The 27,542-nt window shown below is 36.4% G+C and overlaps 2 protein-coding genes across 10 annotated transcripts in view; both read left to right on the top strand.

Annotated features, from left to right (window-relative positions):
* The window catches only part of LOC117963340 (NHS-like protein 2), a 94,439-nt gene extending 91,491 nt beyond the window's left edge, over positions 1-2,948 (top strand). For all 6 annotated transcript variants that reach the window (XM_034903063.2, XM_034903064.2, XM_034903067.2 and 3 more), the window contains one exon: positions 241-2,948. In XM_034903063.2, coding sequence (XP_034758954.2) covers positions 241-559 — 319 coding nt within the window. In that variant the 3' untranslated portion in view covers positions 560-2,948. The remainder of the gene's footprint in view (positions 1-240) is intronic.
* Positions 2,949-11,995: 9,047 nt separating this feature from the next.
* LOC117430341 (rho GTPase-activating protein 6-like) overlaps positions 11,996-27,542 on the top strand; it is a 49,362-nt gene continuing 33,815 nt past the window's right edge. The window contains exons 1-2 of one of the 4 annotated variants that reach the window (XM_059001402.1): positions 11,996-12,390; positions 12,776-12,896. Coding sequence is in view for 2 of the 4 variants with exons in the window: in XM_059001399.1 (XP_058857382.1) it covers positions 19,447-19,512 (66 nt within the window). In the remaining 2 variants the exon portion in view is untranslated. Of the gene's footprint in view, positions 12,391-12,775; positions 12,897-19,387; positions 19,513-26,261; positions 26,439-27,542 lie in introns of those variants that run through there. The other 3 variants (XM_059001400.1, XM_059001399.1, XM_059001401.1) reach the window with 3 other exon arrangements.

Here is a 27,542-nt window from a genome sequence, read left to right on the forward strand (position 1 = left end):
ATATTTAGGTCCACCAATATTTAGACCATTACAATATTGAATATGTTGTGTCATAAAAATGTTCTTTAATAACATGTCGAAGCTTTAAATTTGCAGAATTTGTTAGGAGTCCACAGAAACAAAAGAGAAAATTGCATCAGTTTCATTGATTGTGTTGAACGTTGATCTTTTACTCTCAATGTACTGTATGTGTGAAAACACAAATATATCTAACTAATCTTATGATTTTTTTTTTAAAAGGTCAAAAAGGAAAGTTCTAGGAAGGGTAGAACCTGGGGACACTTTTGGCAGCAGACAAAGCTTGGTTTCTCCAATCAAGAGCAACTCCCCAGCCACCTCCACTCCTGAGCAAAAGGCAGCATCTCCGGTCAGCAGCAGCATGCCGAGGTCAAGATCCAGGAACGATAACTTCATTGCCCTGCTTCAGAAGAAAGGCAGCAGACCCAGCCCAGGAACAAGAGTGTCTGCCATGGAGCTTCTCAAGAGCACCAACCCACTGGCTCGCAGGGTCACTGAGTTTTCACAGGCAGAGTTTGAACCAACAAAAAACTCCAAGTAATTTGAACCACTGCCCTGGACTATACCCATAGTATTAAAAAAAGCACTTTCATCCAACGTTGACCAGTAGCATTTCTTTAACAACAGTGGGTGCACTCCTGAGTTTGAAAACCTCAGGGCAATTAAGAAAAAAATAACCTTCTGGTCAGTACTGTACATATCTTTAAATAATGTTGAGTATAAAAAAGCTTTTTTATATAAAGTTAGGTGATGAAGGCTTGCTGAGATATATATGTATTTGAGATGAAGTAACGTGCCAGTTTGTATTCAAAGAGATACAAATTGCAATGTAAAACAACTACCCTGGACAAGAGCTCCACACTGCCTATACTCTATACTTTCTATAATGCAACAATCAAAGAGATGGTTTGCATCTACTTATCACTTATACAGCAATGAAAGCAGGAACAGTGAAAGTAATACAAAGTAAGAACATAGATTTTGAAGCAATGGTTGTCACTGCTTTAATATTGACACACCAATGGGTTCCTTAGCCATTCAGCCGTTCTCAATTAAACTTGTGACTGGCTGCTGTGTTAGAACAGAATACAATGTAGGTCTTCAAAGGATAGTAGTCTTTCAGCACAAATCAGTACAAATGAATGGAGACTGTCCTATTTTTCCCCGCCAAGTTTAATCCACATTCCTTGGAAGGTTCATAAAAAGACTTACACCTTCTACACCTCATTGTTGGTGTTTTTTTATGCTTTAACATATACAACACAGCACCAATGGATTGTGCTCTAGAAGGCATTACCAAGTAGTCAAAAGATGGTCTTTATTCAATCATAAATCTGTCTAACGCACTTCATTTCTTAAAATTGTATCAGATCGAAAACCTTTGCTGGGTTTCTTCACTAAAAAGAAAAATCTGATCAGTATATATAAAAGGCACCTTTTTAAAGAAAAATCCCAGAAAGACTTTTCTATTTCCATATTAAAAATGTCCCTACCTTGGAAGGTATTTTAGCTTGGATTTTATCAACTGTTCAGGTATGCAGTGATCAAAATGTGAAGCTTGTTGTTTTAAATAGTTAGTGAATGACTAAATGTGCTTGTTTGCCTTGTACTTTAAAGTGGTGCCTCTGTTGTTTCAATGCCTTGTATACAGAGAGCAATGTTTATCAGTTTACTACCACTTGTGAGGACTACGTGAATACATGTAATTGCAACCAATATCCATCAGGGGGCATTCCTTCACCCATTGTTGCCACTGTAGGGAACTCTAGGAAGGTCATGTCATACATAATATACCTGGTTCAGAGGCCAAACAAGCAGACAGACCTGTCTTTTTTTATATTTCTTCACTCAGTCAGCTACATGCTTCACTACCAAACAGACCACAAGCCAAACCAGTATAAAGGATTGTGGTCTGTTAGGTAGTGGATATCAAATGATTTTTTAAAACAAGTGGTTGAAGTGGAACAGTTGCTGTGCCCTACAGTGATACCAAAATCTACCTTGGAACACATAAAATCTGCAAGGTTGTCTCAGCATATAACAAAAACACTGTGTGCCATCTGATAATATCATGGATAAGTAGCAGGCAAGCACCTACAGAAAACCACTGTGTCAGTATACCCAGCACTGGAATTAGCAGACATCTTTAGAAGCATCTCACACCTTGTGAAAATGCAAACCTTTCTGCAAGTCCATATTTTATTTCCAATTAAAAAAAAACTACAGTACTAATAATTAACTATTACAATCGGTTCTGCATTTTGTAGAACTCTGACAGCTTCACAGGATTGTAAAATAAAAGAACTGATATAAGAACAAAAACAACAATTTTATATTTGTATTTTTGAATATATTTAAAAAGACTTTTATATTTGTGTCCCTCATAATTTTATTTTAAAATACATTTTTAAATTAAGAAATGTCTATATTCACAAAGCATTGATAAACTGGTGAATGTAAGGACTGAAATGCACTTCCCAGTACACTAAAGCTCCAGGAAAATCATATATATTATTCATTCATTCAGTGCAACAGCTGTCTTCCAGGCAGACTGGTTAGCTTGATAATTTGTTTTCATACTCCGCTGTAGAGTTTCAAAGTGGATAGCTAGCTACAAAAGCATTACAGAAAGCAGGCCTAAAAACTAATAATAAATGTAATTGCTCTTTGTATGCAGTGCTTTTTAATGTTCAGGCAGACTTGCATTGAAACATATTTAAACACTGTAAACAACCAGCCTTAAGCATGTAAATCCTTTATTTTTGCTCTGTGTTGCATATGTTTTTTAAATGGTACATTCTTCAGAGATCTTGTGTTTCACCACACGCATTTTGTTATTATTACCAACCTTGGTTTTAAATCAAGGGATGAATGACTATTCAGAAACAAAACAATAAATTTGAGGCTTCCTCAAAAAATCTCTTTCCGCATTGGTGGTGGTTTCTTTTTCTTCTCATAGCTACTATATTGTAATAGTAATACTTTTGAATTAAAATACTTTGCAACAGTGGGATTTGTTCCTCAGCCCAAAGACAATAAACAAAGACTTAACAGTAACTTTCTTGAAATATACTGTATATAGTAGACCCCTGGAGTGTGGTCCAGTGGTTAAAGAAAAGGGCTTGTAACCAGGAGGTCCTTGGTTCAAATCCCACCTCAGCCACTGACTCATTGTGTGACCCTGAGCAAGTCTCTTAACCTCCTTGTGCTCTGTCTTTCGGGTGAGACGTAATTGTAAGTGACTCTGCAGCTGATGCATAGTTCACACACCCTAGTCTCTGTAAGTCGCCTTGGATAAAGGTGTCTGCTAAATAAACTAATAATAATAACAATAATAAAAGGAGAGACATGTCACAAGTACACGCTGGTCTACACCTGCATTTCAGTGTCTGTGCTGCAGTTGGTATGGTGTGTTTGTGCTAGTTGGTATTGTCTGTGTGTCTGTGTGCTGTATCTGTGTGTATTAATGTAAAAAATGCCTAGGTGTAACTGGGAAATGAACATACAAGAACTGGCGTGACCTGCCAGTTCACAACTGACTATAGTTTTGAGAACATAAACCAGCAGAAGAGATTTACAAAAGCAGAAACACATTACAGGTTCTATCAAATTACACATCACATGTTTGAGCGTTTTCCATGGGGCAATTACAAACATTTAACTTATCTTTTCTTCTTTCTCCAGAATGTCATGCTCTACTAGTTGAACTGCATCTTCTTATTTTTCCTGTTTTTAGCAGTGCAGCGTATCCTCCAAGTTCATCACACCATTGAAAGATTGCTGTACAGTCTGGGACTTTAATATTGCATGCTGAAAACTCTTTTATGGTGGTACGATGAAATCAAATGGAGTACAGATTCTTCATATGTATTGCTCCTGGAAATGAGCATTCAAGTTATGAATGAATTATATTTGCAGTATCTTGTTACAGTATTTGTGAAACTGAACAGTAAAAAGTTTAGCTGTGTGTTTCTATAGTAGTTTGTCAATTTGCAAAACACAATTGAACCTCCATGTCGGGGAATGTATTGGAAATATAAATAATAATTATGAGGCCCTTCAGAATAGTTGTGGTCCGCATTGAAACTAAAATGTAGGAATCACCAATTAACAGACCCTCCCATGCATCATCTCTGAAGGTTTTAATTTCATTTTTTTAAGGTTACTAAAAAGATTTAAAAGGATAATTGCTATACCTATAATAAACCAAACGCATTATGATATGCTGACAAACGGTTGTGCCCAAACACCAAGTTAACACTGTTTAAATTTCAAAAGTAAAATACTTGCCAATATGTTTGTATAATTGAATTTGTGCACTTGGAAAATATTTAGTAAACAACAGCATTTCACTTGTGATAAAAGTGAGGATAGGATTAAAAATGACAATTGGTCCACCGGGCATACATAGGTACAGCTCTGTACTGAAATTCACCTGAAGTACACCTCATGCCTTGGCAAGCCGCTTCACTGTTCTTGTATGTAATCATACTGAACACCACTCAATGTAAACAAATGTAACAACGAATAGGTGCTGTTATCAGTTATGGCCCAATAGTGTTCTTGAAACCAAAAAATGGAGCTGGCTTCTAAGTATGCTACATACCACTATTTTATAAAACATGACCATATTTATTTCACTTTTTTTTTTGCCTCATGTCTTTACTACCTGGAACAGACTTTCATATTATTTCACAACTGTTTCTACAGAGTGTCTAACTCCAACATGAAGAGCTGCTGGGTGGTGTGATTGAGAGATAGAGAGCAGTGAGGATCGAATTCCGGTTGCACAGAGAGAATAACAGGAAAAGAGACGCAGCAGTGAGGGTCTGATATACAGAGGAAACCATAACACAAAGAAGTTGGGAGCTGATAATTCCATCTTTCCATTATTCAAATACTTTTTAATGAGTTTTTCCAACAAGATGTGGATTCCACTTTGTTATTAGAGGGTTACGATGCATGTGTTTTCTGTGTTCTACTCGCATTCCAGAATGGCTGGCATGTGTTTACCTCAAGGGTGTAGCAAAAGCAAGACCCGAGGGATTACACAAGCCAGAAGTTTGAGCATGCAATATATAGTTATAGCCCCTTGGAAAGATTATATCATGCTACTGAAGTAACGAGTGCCCATTTGAGAGCACTCACAATTGCATACATTTGTAAAATTTGAATAAAATCAACAGTTTATTGGATTGTACCCCAACACAATCTGAGGTCCATAGGAGGTTAATGATACAAGTTTGAAGAAGATGGGTGAAGGTTTAAGGCAGGTATCGTGCTTAATGCTTAAGTGCAACCTTTTAAATGAGGACTTTAAAAAGAACGGTATTTAGAATAATGTAGCAGCAGAACCATAACCTAATGCTGACTACACCAATAAAATAAAATACAAAATAAATAAGTGTTTAATTCGCAGGTTGTTTGTTGGTAGGGTTTGTCTTTTTGTTGTTTCATTTGTCCACATGCGGTTTTAATTTTTGCTTTTGGTTGGGTGTGCAACTTGACATGCAGTTTGAAAAGGAAATATGGTAGAAACGTCATAAGCATGATATGTAAAATTAAGCCATCATTTTAACACATATACATACCCTCCCTGCCCACAGTACCTCAATAATGCACGTTCAACACGCACGGCCAAGCACTTCAATCACAACCACATGTCAAGGACGGTTACCTTTTAACTAAATAAATACATTTCCTACATTCGCTTCATTTAAGACTAACTGATATACTGTCATTGATTTTCACCTTTAAAAATAAGAGAGACCCAATTAGTGACAAAAACCACCATGGGTTACCATCGTTAATGCCAAATTACTATCAGCAGTTATTTTACAATTTATTTATGAATTTGTTAGGTCACATCCACTAAGAACAAAACCAGTTTCCTGTATTTTATTTTATATACCAGAGAAGTTGCAGTCCTTCATATTCCATCACATTCCTTATATAAGCTTTCACAGTCATTTTGCACGGTCATTTTGTAGTTCGCCATGCTTTTTCTATGCTTATAGCATGCATTTCATGGTCAAGCATTTTAACAAGGAAGAGGGTGATCTATAGAGTGTACAAAAATGACAACAGCACAGCAAAACAACAAGAATACAAGGCAGTGCTTGCGCTGGTAAAAAAAATTTAATCTGCCATGCAAAAATAGGTATTGAACTCCACATTGCTTTGGACATTAACATAACCCCAAACAGTCCTTATACTACCACAACAGCAAAAGAACAGTACATTAAGAAGTCAAGAGCCTAAGGGATCACAAATGAGAATGTAGCGGATGATTATAAAGCTATAACACATGTATTGAATGACTACTTTGCATTAGTTTTCACCAGTGAGACTGTCTACAACATGCCCCTTGAGACAGTAAGTCCTCAAACAACCATTTAATATATATATATAAAAATCAAATATAACTGAAAGGAGGACGAGGCGGGTGGTCGAGTGGTCATGCCGTCCCTGCACTCTCCTCTCATATATATATTTTTAATATAATTATGTTTGCAGTTCATTAAATCTTTTTTCAACTGTTTCAGTGAGAGTTCGTATTTCACAAGCCCTGTTTAAAATGAGCACTATTGATTGTCAAGATATCCGATGTCAAAATGCAATCTGGGACTTTCTAATATTATGATATATTCTGATGTTTTATTTGAAATAATAATGCCACGTGTTTACTTTAAAACTTGGTTGTCATTCTTAACCCTCAGATAGACCCTGTAATACTCTTTATAATGAGTTTGAGAATTCCTAACTATGCATGCTATTCTGCATAATGAGGGGAACATTTGAAAGGGGAATATCACGACCCTGAGGAACTGCAAAAGTCAGAAAGAAACATGTAAACAGTGGGGGCTCTTAAAGTCTGAATCTTTTATAACTCCAAAAGTAATTAGAAGTGTCTGTGATATGGCTCTATTTGAGGAAAACAGTAGGTTTATTTCAATTAATTAAAACCTTAAACTGGAAAAGAAAATAACTCAACCCAGTATGCATTAATTTAGAAAGAAGAACCTTGTGATCCACATGATCAAAGGTTTTACTGTGATCAATGACAAGTTTTCACCCATGAGGATGTCAGCAACATGTCCTCAAACAACCCTAGAAGCACCTGGTATAAATCAAACCGTAGTACTGACAGGTCTGGATGACATATACCGAAGAGTGCTTAAAGAAACAAGGGAGGCCATCGCAAAGCTCTGGCAAAGATTTCTCACCACATCTGGATTCCCACATATGGCTAGTGGCTGACTTAGAGCAGAGGCCCCCAAACCTTTTTACCTGAGGCCCACTTGTTCAGCTGCATCAGGCACTACTATTAGCACTTCTCAAGAAAAATGACAAATAAAAAAGATAACCTGTAACACTGTAAATAAATATAATCTTAATCTAAGTTAGGGGAACTATAACCTCCCTATATTAAAATTCAAGAAGTGAAAAAAGTGCATTTGCAAAACACTTAAATCCATCAATTAATTTATGACATATCTTATACAACTCAAATACAGTATGACTTTTATATTCTATTTAACTTGTATTGACTTCAGTGTTTAACAAATAATGTGTCTAATTAAAGCTCACTTATTGAATTTATTGTTTAACATACTGTGCAAAAGAAATGGCTGTTGAATGACTTTTACAGTATTTCACCATGCTTAAAGAAAGGAGAAGTTAAAACTGGCCAAGAAGTTTAACAACTATGGACACTTGGAAGTAGATTAGTGATGACCCAGGGCTTGTGCAAAAAACCTGTTAAAACATATGTCTGAAAATAAATTTCAGCCAGTAACAGGCTGAGGATGTTGTTAAAGAAATGGGATATGAAGACTGAAATAAATGAATCTATTGAGCATTTCGAATGGAAACAAATCATCACTATAAAAGAGTAAATTTTCCAGTAAATAGCGGTGCAACCTATTTGCCTGTCAATCTGTTATGGTAAGTAATACATTTTTCATACCCCAATGGGGAGTTATGGAAGGAATAAATTGTATTTGGCAGGAGGTCTTAGCAGGTGGTAGAAGTTTGACATTCAAATGTCATAAACCAGTTGAGGTGAGCACTGCATGTACCATTAGGACAGAACTTTTTAGTTTAGTTTAGTTTTAGATTTGCCAAGTAAACAAATCATGGCGGTCATGAACATAGTGTTGTTGAACATGTAGCATTGGTGTTCATGCATGCAAGTCACAAGTGCAGCAGAGGCCATACTTTTGACGGTAGATTCAATGTGACTTTATTATTACACTGCAATAGAGGACACAGTGATTTATATATTTATCTCAGTATCAAATCTACTGATTTATAGTGAGGCTAATAATTTCCATACCAAAGCTAACAATCTTCTATTGCATGCTTGAACCAAATCAAAGAAATGTACTGTACGTTTGCAAATTAAATGATAAAAGGCAAGGAACTACTGACCATTAAATTCCATATACTGTTTCTTTTCCCCAAATATAATATATCCGCAGACAAATGTCATTCTGTAATAGTTCAAGTCTATGTACAATTATTAAATAGGTTGGGTATCACATAACCATTGTGGAATGGTTCTGGGATGTCCCTGATTATCAATTTGTGAACAACACGTACAGTTGTTTGTTTAATTGTATTTCTCTAGATTAGTTATCGGCAGCTGTTCTTAGATCGGTTTGTCTTTTTTATTATTATATTGAATCACAGTATATCTTGTTACATATTGAAAATGCTAATATTTTCTTGAGAACGTTTCATTTACATTTGTCAACAGTTTTTAACCAAACAGATTGGGGTTACTTCTTGTGTTCTGCTTGTATGCCCTGCTATGGTGTGGCATTATTATGTTTTGATATATTGTTTTATTGTGAAAGAACAGTGGGGACGATTACCTTTCGGTTATTCAACCTGCAACAATCTACAGTATAGCAGTTACTATTTTTGTAATGTGAGGTCTTCTGTCATTACACTGTGTGGATTTTACAGATTTTTACAGGTTTTAAATCATGTTTTGAATTTTGCATTCATGCCACACTAAACCAAAACAGTTTCTGTTTGAAAGAATAGCAGGAATGAATATAGGCCAGCAGGCGTGGCAGTGTGATACAACAGCCTGACACGCTCCTGTGGGTGATGCTATTCGTTGCACCTTTTATAAGTACTTATTCTCTGTTTTTGTGCCATATGTATGGGGAATAAGGGCATTGGGAGGCAGCAGAGCATCCAAGTTAGTACACAATCATGCATTGCACAAAATTAAACTATCAGACCAATATTGCCCCTTTATCTCTTAAGGGAGACATACATCTTCAGGGAGCATGTCCCTACAAAGTGTCCAAATAAGCATTGAGTGCAGTATATAGATATGTGAATCACTATGTATGTGTTAATTGAGCATGAATATCAACGAGAGTATGTGCACATACACAGTCTGTCAGAGCTGCAGCCTTTCATTTTGAGTTTGCCCTGGACTGCTTATAATCTCCTGAGGGATCGAATATTCGTGAATGCACTTGTTTTTCCATATCCTGGCAGATAGCGCAATTAAGTTATGGGGAACTTTGAATTGACTTTTGGTCAGCGTTACAAAAAGGCATTTGTTTCTGTAGATCGTGATGGTTGTGTTGTTTCATTGTGCTTCTGACCACACTGACATACTGTATAGTATAGTGTATATTTATATATGAATAGTCAGTGTATTTTAGACAAATTATACACACACGCATTAAAAAGTAAATAAACCGGAGGCACAAGATCAATTCAGTTTTGTGAAATGACATAGGCTCTGTGTTAACATTTTGTTTTGTATATTTATTCTTATATAAAATGCTTCAAAATTCTTTGAATAATTCCTACATTCCTTCTAGGCAAATCCACAGTCTGGCCGCAGCAGCTCTTCAGAAATCTGCTAAATGCTTCAAAAGGTAAAATCCTTGGGGACAGGCTTTCAAACTGCTATTTCCTGTTCTTCAGTGCACTGTGACCAAACAGATTGTGCCCCACAATTCATGTCTGCAGCTAGGCAAACTGAAATCTATTGAATATTCATCGTTAATGGAGGAAAATGTCTATAGCTCTTAAACTTTTAATATGTTCATTGATTTATGTGCATGGTTTCAGAAAAACGTTACGAGCCGAGTTTAACGGTTACAATTCCGGTTCTTTACTTCTTTTACAGAAGCTACAAGCCGTTTTTGGTTTACAGTGGTGTGTTCCGTCTGTACTGCAAGTGTGTGGTTCTACTGGTACTGTACATAACATACCTATTTTTGAGGCGTGTCCAATTAGTTTGCTATTTAATTTACAGCCTGTCACTTTTGTTTTTAATGCTGCACATTATCCAACGCACTTGCCGATTCTTCCTGAGCAACATCCGAAGAATCCGACCCTTCCCCACCAACTACGCTACCCAGCTCCTGGTCCAGGCCCTGGTACTCTCCCGCCTAGACTACTGCAACTCCCTCCTGGCTGGCCTCCCTGCGTCCGCCACCCGTCCGCTCCAGCTCATCCAGAACTCTGCTGCCCGCCTGGTGTTCTCTCTGCCTCGCTTCGCCCACGCTACTCCACTGGCTCCCGATCACCGCTCGCATCCAGTTCAAGACTCTTGTACTAGCCTACAGATGCCTTGACCAGACTGCACCCAGCTACCTCCAGACCCTCATCTCTCCCTACACCCCCACTCGACCTCTCCGCTCCGCCTGCACTAGAAGACTAGCTCTACCTCCGCTACGCTCCCCTGCCTCCAGAGCCCGCTCCTTCTCCACCCTTGCTCCGCAGTGGTGGAATGACCTTCCTACAGATGTCAGGACTGCCCAGTCCCTGACCACATTCCGGCGCCTCCTTAAGACTCACCTCTTCAAACAGCACCTGTAGAACTCCTCTGTTTGTATCCTGGGACACTATCACCCTTCATGTAAATGTGCTTTATTTTGCTCTTATCTGCCCCCTATTTTACTGCATTTAATCCTGAACTTCAGAATACTGTAATCTACCAAGTGTTTAACCTGTAGTACTTTGTATTTAATCACATCCTGATGTAACTATCACTATTTAATCATATCCTGATGTAACTATCACTATTATCTGCTGTATTATTGAATTGTGGTTTGTCACACTTGTACTTTGCTTGAACAAAAGTTATTGTATTTCTTGCTCTTATTGTATTACTTGTATTGTAACACTTGAAATGTATTTGCTTACGATTGTAAGTCACCCTGGATAAGGGCGTCTGCTAAGAAATAAATAATAATAATAATAATAATAACATGACCTACATTTTCTCGAAGTTCATCACATTGTATTTAAAATAAAACAGTGATAAATAAGATTAAAATCAGACTTACCAAAGAAAAAAAACAAAAACAACTCTAGTGTCATGCAAACTCTTGATCTACTTGGCACAACAGATAATTGATTATTTAAAGGGAATTGCTGATCAAAAGTACAACTTTAGTCACCATGTGTATTTATCTTGCTCTTAATTGTATTATTACTTGTACTGTGAATCTTGAAATGTATTTTTGTTTACGACTGTAAGTCGCCCTGGATAAGGGCGTCTGCTAAGAAATAAATAAATAAATAAATAATAATAATAATAATAATAATAATAATAATAATAATGTGATACCATAACAGGGTTAGGTACAACTCCAGAATGAAACCTATTCTTCTCTGCCTATCTTTTAAAATTCTAAAGACTTCAAGTTGAAACATTTATCAAAAAAATGTATTTTAGCATTGCTACAGTATATATACTACCATTGAATGTTACTATACATGTATTTATGTGTTATTATCCTAAATTATAGAACAGTTGACTGAATGTCCTCTACGGTAATAATCACTATCTTGTGAAGAATAAACCCTCTAAATATAAATACATTGGCTCTGAATCCAGCTATTTCCTGCCTGATGACATTTATGACTAAATACTTTCCGTGCATTTTTTTCTTCTGTTAAGTTCTACTGATTATTGTGCGGACCCCACAGTGCTAAGCAGTGTGAACGTCATTAGCCTCTCCTGAAGAACTCTAACAGTTTCTCCTCATGGGGGGCACACAGTGGCTTTGTGGGCTGCTGACACTTCCAGATGTCTTACTGCTTGTGTGCTGACTGACGGATGCTGTCTATCACAGAGGAAGGTTCCCGAGGCACACGACTATCAGCAACACTGTGTGGCTCACACAGTGCAAGAGTCACAGACGGGAATGTGTTTAAAATGGTCTGCATCCTCCGTTCCCTAGCTGACATTCTGGAAGCTGCCGAGGGATCTTCTTGTTGATGTGGGTCTACCACGACTGTAATTTAATATCTTGCGGATGACAAAAGTGTCGAAACATGCAGGCTGAAGCTTCAGTGTTTGTGGATAACCAGTTCTACTATGTGGTAAGTGCATAACAGTTTGTATTGAGTCCTTCAGATGACAGACATTTCATGCCCTTTAGGACAAAGAGTTAATGCTGAGTTTATGTGGAATGTGTTGATCAATTTGATCTTCAACCAGTCTTACTATGTGGTAAAATGAAGAAAGTTGTGCATTGGAATGTGTTCCATGCTTACAGTTGAATTACAATTTTTTCCTGCCTGCAAAGAGCTTAAAGTTAATACATGTGGATTGTTACTTAAAACTGGATATTTAGAATCTGCTTTCGATATAAAAGCTTGTCATCATACTGTAGGTCCCATTTTGTTGAACATTGTTACTTGAAAGAGATCTTAAAGTATTATACCGCCCTCAGTCAATCAACATGTTCTGTGTTGATTATTGCAGATACAAAGAAAACATTTGTAATGAACAACACAGTTTATTTTGAGCAGCAGCTCCTGACTTTAATAAGTAAGGAGGCTAAGCAACAAAACCTTTATCTAGACCTTGGAAAGCATGATGTAAGGTAAGCTTTTTCTTTTTTTTTTTTTTTTTTTTTTACAAAATTACACATAGGTTTAGCCTCTGTCGTCTCTTATGATGAGCCACCACTGTTTATTTTGGGTTTGTACTTTCTTTTGTCATTAGTTACATTATTTTCTTCTGAAGACTATAATCATTTCAAGATGTTACTGTAAACCATCTTTTGTGCATGTCATAACCTTTCCAATTAGATTTAAAGCTGAATCTCTTAAGGTCATAAACACATCCTGACTGTAAGAAAATCTAATTTCCTGGTTTCAACATGCCAAATTTGCTTTAGCAACATTGCTACATTTCTTGATAAACATTTTGTAAGAAATCCAGATCCAGGTTAGACAAGCAGGTGTCTCAGTCTGTTCTAAAGTGTAGTAGCCAAACTAACGTGATTTTAAAATGTTCTGAAAATACCTACTGCAACGGTAATCGTATACAGTAAATGAAATACCAAAACCGCTCTGGTTGTGAGCTGTGGTCAGTTGAGGTTGGTTGTCATCTTGTTCCCCCTTTTCTAACCAGAAGCCTGGTCATACTGAACTGTTATTCTCGCTTAGCATAGGCTATTATTCATGCATTCTTTTTTTTAGATACAATAATGTTACTGTAATAATAGAAAAAAGACTTACACGTTTGATTCATTAAAAATAGCAAAAACTAAACAATAAGCTCCACAAATTGTTTTTTAGGAGCCCCTCCCATTAGATCCTGTGAAAGGCAGAATTGTTTTACTGTGTTACACAATAAACAGCTAGGCTAATTGCCTTTAATGTTATTTTCATATTCTACAATTCCTGTTTTTTTAATGTGCAAGGTAAGCAAAACTGTGTGTCAGAGTGAGATACCAAATGAGCGAGGCTCGCACTGAATACGTGATAAGTGGCTTGTCTGTTGCCTAGATGTTATCACACCTGTTTGAAGCTCTGAAGGTTGCAGATTTGCATTGCTGTCTTTCTAACCTTTATTTACTTTCTTTAAGATTGTAATTCCACTTTCTTTTAGAGGTTTCATTGATCCGGAGTGTAATCTTTTTTTTTTTCTTTTTTTATGAGGTTGCAGGGTTGTATAGTTTAGTAACAATTGTAACAATTGTCACTGGAAGTAATAAATTATGAGAAAGGCAGGGTTTAAAAATGTTAAGATATCTGTGAAGGAATATCGTACAGTGAAAAAGAAAGACCAAAGTTATTTTTTGATCTGAAACCTGCTTTCCATTGTCTCTGAAAGCTTCTTTCCATGGGTCCCATGTCTTAAATTTCAGTTATTTCAGTGTCCGTTAACAATTTGTTATCGATTCCACACCTAAGTTCTGATTTCCTTTTTAAATCATGCCTGGTGATGTATGTGCTAAATACATGGATCGCTCCCAATCCAAAGGAGTCATGCAACGGTAGTCAAGGAAGGGGAATCAAGGAGCAAGAGACACTGTGACGATGGTTCCAGCTGCAGATCAAAACCAGATGCCCGAGCCATGAGTTGTGCATTTGATTCTAGCCTGGCAAATACTCTGGACCTCATAGAGGGTAGTGCAACAACAGCACAAATCCCAGGTGATGTGGTTGAGCTTTTTAAGATGGACCAGCAAGAATTAAAAATCTAACCTGACTGATTCTCATGAAAATGCAGGCTCAAACACAACAGTAGATGGGATCAATAAAGACATAGAGCCTCAAGTTCAATGGTGGTGGTGAAGACAACTTTGGTGCTTGGAAGTACAATGTTCCCTACCTGACCTATGTAATACAGGTCACCTCAGAGGTAGCAGCTGAAGCAACATTCTGGAGGCAAAGCAAATTCTTGCTTCTGGGATATCCCCTAATGTGATTTTAGCATCAGTATCTATCACAACAGATGCCTCCCTGGATGGATGAGGAACTCACCGCAGAGATAAACAAGCGCCAATTTCAAAAACAGCGCCAGATCAACTTCTAGCAGTTTTTTTTGGCATTGTAGCACTTCAAAAGGGCTAACAGAAAGGTGCAAGAGTAGCAACTACATTTATGTTATGTTTGCCAAAAATGTAATCAAATATTATATGTGGGAGAAACTGGTAGAAGACTATATAAAACAATAAAAAAAATCCCCTATTTACGCATTGAAAAACATGAACTACGCATGATGTTTACCGTAAAAAAAACGGTGTATAAGTTGCACCGGTGTATAAGTTTGCCCCCCTAACCCCCCCCCCCCTTTTAGGACCCTCTAAAAATACCTAGAAAATAGACTTATACAAAGGTTTTTACAGTAAATTTAATGCATAAAAAATACGCATAGCAATTTTGCATCACAGCTTGAGTTTGCATGTTATCAAGCTTCTTATACTTCGTTGGTTCTTGGCATCTCAAAGGTCAATTGAGAATATACTGCATATGGCAGCAAGAGAAAGGATTGGACAAGTTGTTGCCTGTCTTGGAATTGCCAAAAACACATGACCAATAAGTCTGGGTTTTCAATTACATTTTTTTTTTTTATCTGGAGCACTGAGTACAATATTTTTTGAGTGAAAGGCGTAACATGAATAACTTAAGATTTGCAGCTTTAGAACAGATCTAATTAGACAATATAACATATAGAAAATGGAAAGGAGAACAAACAGACTTGACAACATGGTGACAAAAGCATTGAAAATAATAAAACAAAATCATGCTCTTTATAAGAAAACTCACATTTTCACACTGCTTCATAAAATGAATCCTCCATAATTTCCTGTTAATTCTAATAACTTATGTCTGTATGGAGTGGAGGTGTCTAATGTAAACAAAGTGAGGCCGTTCAGTGAAAGCAGTTAGTTTGAGTGTCTATGGTATAAATAATTCCAGAATGCCACCACCAAGCGTGAAAATACAACCACTGTTTTATGTAAATGTTGTCCTTTTTAACAGCAGCTGCAGTCATCATTATTCATACTTTTGCTAAGCATCTATTTTTAATTGGCAAATTTGGTACACATCACTGGCAGCTAGTTCAACCAATAAAAACTGTACATGAGAGAGGCATAACCAATGGTTGAACAGGAATTCACTTTCGTGCTAAAACTTTTATTGATACAAAAAAAATGCATGTGGTTTTATTTACTGTGCTTGGATGTGACATTGTTATGTGATTTTAATCTGTCTTACTCCCTCAGAATTTTTTACCCACAAAGAAAAAACTGGACAGATAAACTCATGGGTAGCATAGATAGATATTCTAGAGTTTTCCACTGCCAAGTAAATTTTTTTTATGATCATGTCCATGCTTCAAAAACTTCATTCTCCCAAGCATGCTTACTTTAATCACTACTAACTTGAAAGTTCAAAATTAGATTTTAGAAAACAAAAATATTCTTTAAACCTCATTGCACAATCTTATTAGTAAAAGTCACTGCTCCTAGCGCACATGTAATGCATTATGCTTTCTTTTGAAAATATTTTTAGCTAAGTTTTACAGGCTGTAATGTCACCTTTTATTAAAAAAGACAAATTTGGATTGAGTCTTTTTTTTTCATCAAATGCAAAATATTAGTAAATAGGTTTTTAAATGGATTCCCAATCCCTACAATGTCTCTCCCTCTCCGTGTCTGTCTGGTCACAGTGGAGGGGCGTCAAGCTTGTGTTCATGGAAGAACTTTGACACAAAGTCTGCTTTTTTTACTTCAAGGGATAATCATTTCTCATAGTTTTAATCCAATTACTTAATTGTTTTAACCCTGTAAGTCATTTAAAATTGACTTATGGCAGAAGTCTGTTTTTGCCCTATTCATTCTTTGCTTTTTCAAACCAAGCACTTGTTAACCAAGTCATGTGCCTTGGAAAGGTGAGTGGGGTTCCAAATCATTGTTATCCAAAGTGTAGAAAACAAATTCTATGTTTGGAATTGAGAATTGTTCTGTAGAAAGACAAGCATTACATTTACAGAGGTTGGTCCGGCTTTCACTAGCAAATTGTTGGACAGCTTTGACTCCGTGCAAGACCCAGCTGCAACCTCATTACAGCATGAGAGGGAGTGTGACGAAGTGCCCGCCCCTGTATGTATTTTCTGTGTTATATGTTGTATGTTGCGTGTGTTAATGTTGGTGTATTGTAGTTGGTTCACAGGATATAAATGGGTGTGTGCAGCACGAGTATTTAAATTGTATAATTTGTATTTAGGCAGGGGATTGCACATCACTGCACGTGCATTTAAAGTATAGTATGTGAGCACGGGGTTGCACAGAATTAATTCACGTGCTGGGATTCAAGTGAATAATTAATTAGTAATTGAATCCCAGCACAACAGTATATATAGATGCACATTTCTTTCACTCGGGGTTGTGTGTTCGGTGAGTGGAGAACGGGAGAGAGAGAGGAGGAAAAAGGAAAGTAGGAAAAAGTAAAGAAAGCAAAAGTAAAGAAAGCTACGTTTTTGTTTCACTCACCGTTTGTCTGTCTGTTTCCTGTTTTAGTCCGTTTTTGTTCGTCTATTTATTTTGGCCTCAAGTGCCGTGTCCTGTTTTGTGTTTAAAACCTTTTATTTTCTGTTCTGTTTAATTACACTATGTAACACAGTTTTTGTTCCTGGGTAGTAAGTGTTATTTCCTAATTGCTTATGCCTCAAAAGTATAGACAATGGCTATTAATCCCCACAAACTTTGCTTTTGTGACCAGGACAGTGATATTTTGATATTTACCTATTTCCAATGAGAAAACGGGCGAATTTGTGTCTTTTCGTTCACATAAAGTCAGAAAAAAACAACATATGAATCCAAATTAACATGTATTTATACTAAAGTAATACAAAAATGACTACAAAAGATTTAGAAGTGAGTAGTTTTTCGAGATTTACGATTATACTGTAAATCACTTTCACGAATCAGCCCCCATCATGTTCTCGTTATACTGTCCTTGGTAGCGGTGTTCAAAGTCCAGTATATCCTGGTGGAAGCGCTCGCCTTGCTCCTCCGAGTACACTCCCATGTTCTCCTTGAATTTATCAAGATGAGCATCAAGGATATGGACTTTGAGGGACATCCTACAGCCCATTGTGCCGTAGTTCTTCACCAGAGTCTCAACCAGCTCCACATAGTTTTCGGCCTTGTGATTGCCCAGGAAGCCCCGAACCACTGCAACAAAGCTGTTCCAAGCCGCTTTCTCCTTACTAGCGAGCTTCTTGGGGAATTCATTGCACTCCAGGATCTTCTTTATCTGTGGTCCGATGAAGACACCGGCTTTGACCTTTGCCTCAGACAGCTTAGGGAAGAAGTCTTGAAGGTACTGGAAGGCTGCCGACTCCTTATCTAGAGCTCTGACAAATTGTTTCATAAGGCCCAATTTGATGTGCAGTGGTGGCATCAGCACCTTCCGGGGGTCCACCAGTGGCTCCCACTTGACGTTGTTCCTCCCCACAGAGAACTCGGTCCGCTGTGGCCAGTCCCGCCTGTGGTAGTGCGCCTTGGTGTCCCTGCTGTCCCAAAGGCAAAGATAGCAGGGAAACTTGGTAAAACCGCCTTGGAGACCCATCAGGAATGCCACCATTTTGAAGTCTCCTATGACCTTGGAAAGTTCTAGAAGTTACTCCAAGTTTACTCAGCACTGAATCTATCTGGAATGTTCTGGAAAATAGGTAAATTTCAAAATATCACTGTCCTGGTCACAAAAACAAAGTTTGTGGGGAATAATAGCCATTTTCTATACTTTTGAGGCATAAGCAATTAGGAAATAACACTTACTACCCAGGAACAAAAAATAAATAAAAATAAATAAATTGTTACACGGTTTTGTTAAATGCTCAGCGCGATCACGCGCTCAGCTTCATCAAAACCCCAAGTCTCTGTTGTTTATTTCCTGGCTCTGGTCTGACGCCACCCACTCCGGCCGTCTTTGTGACAGGGAGTCACAGGAGTTTTAGGCCTGGAGTTTTAGAACTTTGTTCAAGAGTTGTGAACAGGATTCCATCTCTGCTGGATAATTTGTTCCATGCTTATTCCTGGAAATGAATCAATTGAAATAAGCACATGAAGGACCTGTAAACCCACTGCATTGTACGACAAAGCCGTGCCAGACCAAACGTCTGATTACAGTACTAATTCAACCAGGAAATCAGAACACCTTGTAATGACTTTATTCAAATTATTCAAATCATTAGTTGCTTGAGTCTATTTTTACTAGAGCATCCAAACTGAAGCTCCACAATAGGCACCATCTTAATATGGAGAAAATAACTTTTGGTGTGTGTATATAATTGTTACATTAACCAAAGAGAACGCATCCCATCTGCTCAGCTACACTGCAGTTATATTATACAATATAGTAATATATCAATTGTTTCTATTTAGGTGTTATAAATAAGGCTTTAGCATTTACACTAGGGACCCATTGTCTGTAACACAGCTGTTTTGGTATTCAAAAACAACTATGAAACTGTAATCTGTTCCCTCCTGCATTTCTGCAATCAATCAAACACCTGGTGTTACCATAACTGGGAAGGGATGGGAGGGGTTTAGTTACTTGATATATCTGTGAAATAGTTTCAGTTTCATATTTAACTTAAAGTATATTCTACCTGCAGTATAGGTCTTTAAAATGGATTTAAACCCTTCCTTGTCTCCTCTTCTGTGGATCTCTTTCAAGCTTCACTGCTCCCTGATAGTAAGTTTTTCCCTCTTTTGTGTTGCTTGTTAAACTGCTATTTCCAGTGCTTTTTGTTTTACTGCAGGCTGTAAACATGTGCTTATGCTATTAGAATAGTAGATCAGACTTCTGTTTGTTAGATAGTTTCTTTCTATGCCGGTAAGACCTGCACAGTGAAAATGTATGGATTGTGTAGTGGATACACTAACACTATCAGTTTTGGGGTTACGGCCATATAAGTCAATTTCTCACACAAATGGGCTACATTTACAGTGAAAATAAAGTTAGCACGCTATGACTGTAGCACTGCTATTCATGGAAAAAAAAAATCCGTTGACCCTGCCCTTTTTTTATTATGACATGGGTTTACAACAAACTTCTAAGTGCCATGCATGGGGAAAATGGTAATATTTTGAATAAACACATAACATTAAAATGTTATTTTTCCATGACTTTGTAAGGTTTTAGAATGATATTCCAATACTTACTTACCTAATCCTAGCTATCTGTGTTTACAACAGATACAACTGCAACATGCTACTGGTGATCTCATAGCACAAAAGAGATTCCTTAATGTGCTGTGCTAAAGTTGTGCAGGCATGTTACCAGGACTACTAATTCAACTACTTTGTGCCTCAGCATTGCGACCACCAGAATCGTTACATGGTAATATGCGTCTATAATGCTATGATCTTAAGGACCGTAAGCTGAGAGTTTATTGATTGATCGAAACCACTGCACGAAAGGCGGAATTTCGCAAGGCGAACAGACCCAGACATGTTCTGCTTATTTGATGTGGATCTCCCATTTCAAAATCAAAATTTCAAAGTTTCAAAGTAATTTTCTATTTTTCTTGAATGACCTCGGGGCTCTTCATATAGTACATATATCACGTGTGATAAAATATAATAATATTATTATTATAATGGGTCAAATACATACACATTCTTGCTATACTTTACAGACCATTGTAAATCGAGGCTACATTTATTGTTTTATGCCAGGATTGCAAGTACAGTTTGTCATTTATCTAATGTTAGAATACAGAGAATGATCTGTATCAGCGGGCACCGCCATGCTTCACCATGTCAAACGGCCCGTCCACCAGACCATGAAAACTCATATAAATATCATTCTTTGTAATCTGTAGATTATATGTAGATTGATCATTTTCTGTATGCTTAAAAAGGTAGTCTTTCTTGGGGTATTTATACTTGTAAGCACATGTTCTAGTTTATTTTGCCACCTGGTGGCTGGACTAATGAAGTGCAGCTGATTCAATGCTAGTCAGAAGAAACAGGATTGCAAAGCTGCAACATTATCGTACTGCGTCGGTCTCGCAACAGATGAATAGCTGATGTTTGCTACCATTGTGCAGAAATTCATTTCAGCATGGAACAAGAATTCAATAAGAATAATTCATATGCCCTGGTATACTCTGATTTCAAAACATTGGGACTGAGTAACTTCATCTGAACTGAAAAACAGACTTGTTCTGTCCTGTTTATTTGGCTTGATTGAGCAATGTGACTGATAATAAAATAAAGTCCTTCACACTGTATCTTAAAAAAAAGGATCTATTTCTGTGAAACCAGCCCAAGCATGCACAACACTGACTGTGATTTTCCATTATTAACGAGTGTGTGACTTGGCAGCCGTGCCTAGGTTGCACTGCATTGACATGATCCCCACCCAAGAGATATGTGCCAACATCAGACACACTATTATGCAAATGTTTTAAAAGAAATCACTTCCCAGGACTTTTAATTCGTCATTTACATATAACCTGGTGGTTTTGCACATACATTTCCTGGGCAGCTACCAAAACACCCAACTTACTGTGAGGCTTTTGAATTTCATAATAGCGGAAACTGGCTTCCTGTATCCAAATAACACAACAAAACTTACTGGCCCTTGGAATGGCATCAAATAAAAAATTACTTCCTTTGAAAAAAATGTGTTCTTCTATTGCAAATGCAACCATAATTGTTAAATTCCAGCAATGCTTTTGTCTCAAAAAAGAAACAAAGCCAGTGCTACACTTAGGCACAAGACTCCACAATCACCGTAAGCATTTAATATGTTTATATAAAGCGGTAAATTACAGGAATAGCTGGGTTTTATAAAACAGCAGTCACAGCTGCCGCCCTTTTGATTCGTCACTCACACATTTTATCTAGTAAACTTTTTTCAACACCATATAAATCATTAACAAGTTAAAACGCAAAATATTAAATAAATAAATAAATAAATAAATAACAGGTCCATTATTCATCCCTGTAACTGCTCTCTTTTAAAACTTCCTTCATTAAATACATGCTAGCACGTTGCTTCACTAAAATTTACTTCATCCTAGTGATATTTAGGACATATCATGTTGGAAAAGTTTGCAACATCCTTAAAATCAATTTTCCTAAACACAAAATGGTGAAAGCCCTGCACTGTCCGTGAGGAATTAGGCTTCAGTTATTTATTTATTATTATTATTATTATTATTATTATTATTATTATTATTATTATTATTATTATTAAATGACACCTTCAACTACAGTACAGAATGTTAAACAACCACACACTATTCTTTTTTAAAATGCAGTTTAATTTGGGAATTTAAAAGTAGGAATGATATAATACTGCAAATGCATCAGCAAAAACTACCTGTATGCCAAAAAAGGAGTGAGCAGCCAGATTTATTATTCAATTCAAATGCATAACTAAACTTGCACTGCAAACATTACTTATAATAGTACACACTTTTGCTTTTTAATATGTTTCAAACTATTTCATTATTATGAATGTTACACATTGTTTTGTTAAAAATATTAACAACTATACAAAAATGCAAAAAAGCACACGTAGCATGCAAACTGCATGGACGACCACAGAATTTCAGAGTACTGAGAGTGGTCTTTGTACAGAAATTGCATATCGATTGTCAAAAACTGAAACTATACCCACTTTATCACTTTTGAACAGATGCATAATTGATGTAAATTTGTGAAATGACTCATATGTGTTTACAGCAGTAGTAGATCCTGGTGTAATTGTAAGATATAGTCTTTGGCATGGACCACACTCATACAGCATTGTTCAAAAAGCATGTGATAACAAAAGCCAATTCCGCAATCCTTTTCAAAGGCATACTTATCAATCATTATTGGAAACCAACTAAAATGATTTTGAATTGTTTGGCTGATTCCTTTACAATAATATCTACAGAATAGTCACATTGTATGACTATAAATCTGGCTATAGAAACACGGACATTGCAGTAAAAGCTTAGACCCTTGCTGATAAATGAGATGCTGGCCACAAAAAAGAAAAAAAATACAGGTTAGTTTTTATGATATCCACCAGGTGGATCAACTCCCAACTTGAAAAATATGTGATATCTTTATTCTGCCATAACACTATTATTTTTTTTGTTTTTTGAGGGGTAACAGCACACAAATAAGACTCATTTCTCATTATAATGGAACAATTATGTATTTATGATATCTAATGAGTGAGAGTTTGAGTATGCTTAAGTGAGTGCACTACCCATTCTGCATGTTTCTTCATTCTCAATATAGGAGAAACAAGTGTTTGTAATATTTTGTTAGCATCAATAGATCTGAAAAATATGTTTTAAATCACTTACAGATATTGGGCCCCACATTGTACATATAAAGGCAAACTAAATGGGTAATTTTTTGCACTTCTGAGATTTTGGCAGTACATTCAAAACACATGTGTGCTTGTGCATCTATTTTGTGTTCTGAATATTGCTGTCCAGAACAAAGTTTTTAGGTGCATAATTCTTTTGAATATGTGGCCCACTGAAAAATACATCATGATGGGCTACCTAGTCATGTTGTAGATGCTATGTTGTTTATCCTTTAAGACTTGACAGTTTTCAGAAACGTTTCTATGTTTAAGGACTTGCGTACATTACTGCAATAACACTTGACAAGAATTGCAATTCAATATTCTTTAGAAACATTCTCATTTCACATTAGACACAGAACCTCTTTGTATACAAGCATGCACGCTACATACAAAAATATCTTCAAATGAATCAATAATTAATCTAATGAACAACAAAAATACAGCAGCTAAGTGCTCAATTTACATTTAATCATTTTTTTTCTGTTTGTCTCCATGGTCCATAGCTACATTAAACATATTTTCAAGATTACACATCTAAGTATTAGATCTATTCTTTGTCTTCCAAATAACCCATAAGAGCTCTTGAAAGATCACATCAAAAGATTTGGATTAGGTGGCTATGTATGAAGTATATTAAAACTAGAAAATGATGAAAAGTATACAGCCTTGCAGGAACTGGAGTCTGAAGAGGGATAGAAGCACATTTGACAGACACTTGCTCAGCAATTAGTACCTCAAGTTGGAGAAAAACAAGTCTGAATAATAAACAAAATATTTTTGAAAATAAGTTGGTACAAGAAATGGAGGCAACACAGTACATGTAAGTATTTCAGACAGCATCTATATCAGCGTGACTGTGCGACCACAGCAGCCCCCCAGCAACTCCTCTCTAAATCAACCTTTACCTTAATCAGCGCTGAAATTCAGCTTTCATCCCACGCAGTCAACTTGCATTCTGATTACTTATAATTAGGGGTCTACTTAAATCTCTATAAATTTAAGTATTTTCCGTGGGTAGGTTATGGAATAAAATTAGGATTCCACAGACATTTCGCTGACCTGTTTAAACATTAAATAAACCATTAAGTAGACAATATTTCAGAGCACTATAAAAGCCTAAAAATAGTGATACTTGCTTCCTTACTAAAACATAGTGCTGTCATTTGTTAAAGGTAAGCATGCAACATCCCCCAGCAGTTGCTGCCGACATTCTCTGTCTGGTGTGGAGTTGCCCATACATTGAGACTGCGTGTTCTGCATCCACTGAATTGGTTGGAAGTGTAAGACAAAGCTTTGCTAAGTTATACAGATGTGGAAATTGATTACCCAAGGGCATCTGGCATACTTTAATAAAGGCAATTTATTTTATTAGTACCGATGAGTCAAAACCAACAAAGAATATCGAATGAACAAGGTCTATTATACGGTACATTATGTTTAGTGTATCACTGCAATACATCTCTGTTCGACTGTGATTCGCCAGCCTGACTCAGCTGCCCTTTAAAAATATGTTGAAACCTTTTCCTTAACTTTGTGAATTACTGACATTTTTGCAAAACAAACCACACAATAATTGCAATTTTTGTTTCCAAAGTTCATGTTGAAATTGAATGAACTGAGATGCCAATTCATTGAAACCTGTCAATACTGAAATATGATTTATCTTCGGCACACTGAACAGATTTATGTTTAACCTTTCGTCATTTTAACGGAACAATTTGAGTCTGTCATTTTTAATTCTAATTCAAATATTTATAATGGTTCTGAAAGTAGACCCTATTCCCATAGTTTAAAATAGGATATGCATAATGATTCTAAGTATATCCAATTGTTTAACTAAAATGATGATTCACATGATTTTGCACTTCAAATATATGTAAAGAATGCACTATCTGGCTGCGTATTTCTTTCGTGACAGGCTTAGACCAATAGAATGTACAGCTATGGCAAAAGGTTTGCATGCTGTTATGGCTTCCGGTAGACTCTTGCCATATCATTTTGTAGTTTCTTTGATTACATGATGTTAAATAAAAATATCTCAATTATGTTAATTATATATATATATATATATATATATATATATATATATATATATATATATATGTATATATATATATATATATATATATATATATATATTTGTCTCAATCCTAAAATTCATGGTGATGCAAACCAGTTGCCACCCCTCAAAAATAAATAAAGATTGAAGGACTGTTTTGCATGCAAAAGGGCTAGGCATTCTAGTTGCTGATAGCTGAGCCAACATTTACATTAGAAATTGGATTGCAATCCACAGATTACAAACACCCCAGCTACAAGCAAAACAAGCCCTGAGGGAATTCTTGGAAATGTACTTTAAGGATTAAACCACACGATCAGTGAAAATTAAAATGATATGATGGGAATGGAATTTGAAAACATTGGAATACAAACAAAACCTAGGAATCTAACTGAAAGTATAGGAATCAGATAGATGAATTACTTGATATTGATTGTACCTCCGTTTTCTTTTTACAGTACATTTCATTTGTGCATTTGAATCTTTTAGTACTACTAATACAGTACATGTTATAAATTCATATCTAGCTGCCTGTAAAAGGATTCCATTGATTAAGCAATGTGGATTATTAACTAACTCAACCCTGTGCCTTACAGTATTGACTAGGGTTAACCATGTCAACTCTTAAGATTTTAAAGGCTTCAATCCTAAAAATAAAATAAAAAGTTATGTTTATTATTTATTTTACTCTTTTTTTAAATGTATAAGGCGTTTTGATTATCCACATATTTGCTGTATTGGTAAAAACAATTAATCAAGTATTTTAACCCTGGCTGAGGGCACTTTGATTTTATACTGACCCTGTCAAAAACTCTATCAGCAGCACAGTGCCACAAGGCTTGCCTTAACAGTATGCTGTGATACAACGGGTGACAGACTGTTGGTGTCCTCAGCTATTCAGTAAATGGTCTATATGTAAACAATAAAATACCACATGCAGCCAGTCAGGCAGTGCAAGACAAGGTAATCAAGCCCCTGATTGGCTAGCTCAGTGTTCTCCCCTCCCTCCACCACACTGTACTCTTCAAGTTCCCTCTTGGCAGGGTCTGTCTCTCAAGCATTTAGTGGAGTCCAGATGGAAGGGACAATATCCACATTGCCAAGCTCTGAGATAGATGAGCTGTGAGCTGTCTGCTTCTTCTGGCTAAATAACGCTGTTTTTTTCTTCTGCTCTGCAAAAAAGACTTAAAAGCTTGTTTTCCACATTCACACAAGGAGCCTCTCAACACAATTTAAGGTAAATGATGAAACAGTTGCTTTGTTACTGCCTTGCTCTACTGGCGCTCTTTGACTATCACTGACATTTTGGTAACTGCACAGATAGTTTTAGTAAAGAAGAACGACAGTTGTTAACAGCGATTGATAATTGTGTTTAATGTATGCTTGTTTTATTTAACTGACCCTTGAAATTGTAGTTCTCTGCATATAATGTGCCCTTCACTGCTATAGCGCAAGGGCCACTCTTAGTATGCAAGGTTAAGAAATGGTGGGAAGAGTTAGAAATTGTCTTGGGACAAAGCTAGTATAATCAGTAAAGGATGCTAGCTGTGCTGTTTATATATGGGAAAGGAAATGGGGTATTTATTTTACAAGTTGACTGTATTCCCATAGGATGTTCTCTATAGAAATATAATATAAACATGATTATACAGTCTTGGAAGGGGGGTTTCAATGATACAGCTTTCTAAATGTGGCATGGTCGAGGAAAGAACAAGCTGCTACATCAAGCATGTATATGAGTTTTAGAATACAACATTAGTACACTAGTAATTGTATGATGTACTACAGGTACTCTACACAGTAATATTTTAGAAATCTGGTCTCATAACCCCAATGGTTTTTATATGTTAGTTATATATGTATCATACTTTACATATTAATATGTACAATTACTATTTATTAAAAAAAGTACTTTGAAGAACAGAAACAGGACATGTACCAGTGAAACTCGGGTTAATATAATGTAATATATTACAAGACTTTTAATCTTAATGGTTCAATTGAGTGAAATATTGAAAAATAACTGCATTTTTTTTGCACAAAACTGTTAATAATAAAACAATAGAGAAGAAACAGTTTACCAGATTAAGCAATATTATAATCCAAATGAAGGCAGAGTGGAACCCAGTGCTCAAGGTCACAGTTTATGCCATTATTTGCGGTGTATATTTGGGATAGTGTTTGGGCATCTCTGCTTCACTTTCCCTGCTGTTAGATAATTTCCTTCTTTTGACATCACTGCTTTCTGGGTTACTGTAGCTATTCGATCAGATTTGCTGCTTTTACACTTTTTTTAGACACAGCTTGCTTTGTGTCATCTTAGTTTGCAAACACAGGCTCT

The sequence above is a fragment of the Acipenser ruthenus genome, chromosome 26 (genome assembly GCF_902713425.1).
Source record: "Acipenser ruthenus chromosome 26, fAciRut3.2 maternal haplotype, whole genome shotgun sequence".
Lineage (NCBI taxonomy): Eukaryota > Metazoa > Chordata > Actinopteri > Acipenseriformes > Acipenseridae > Acipenser > Acipenser ruthenus.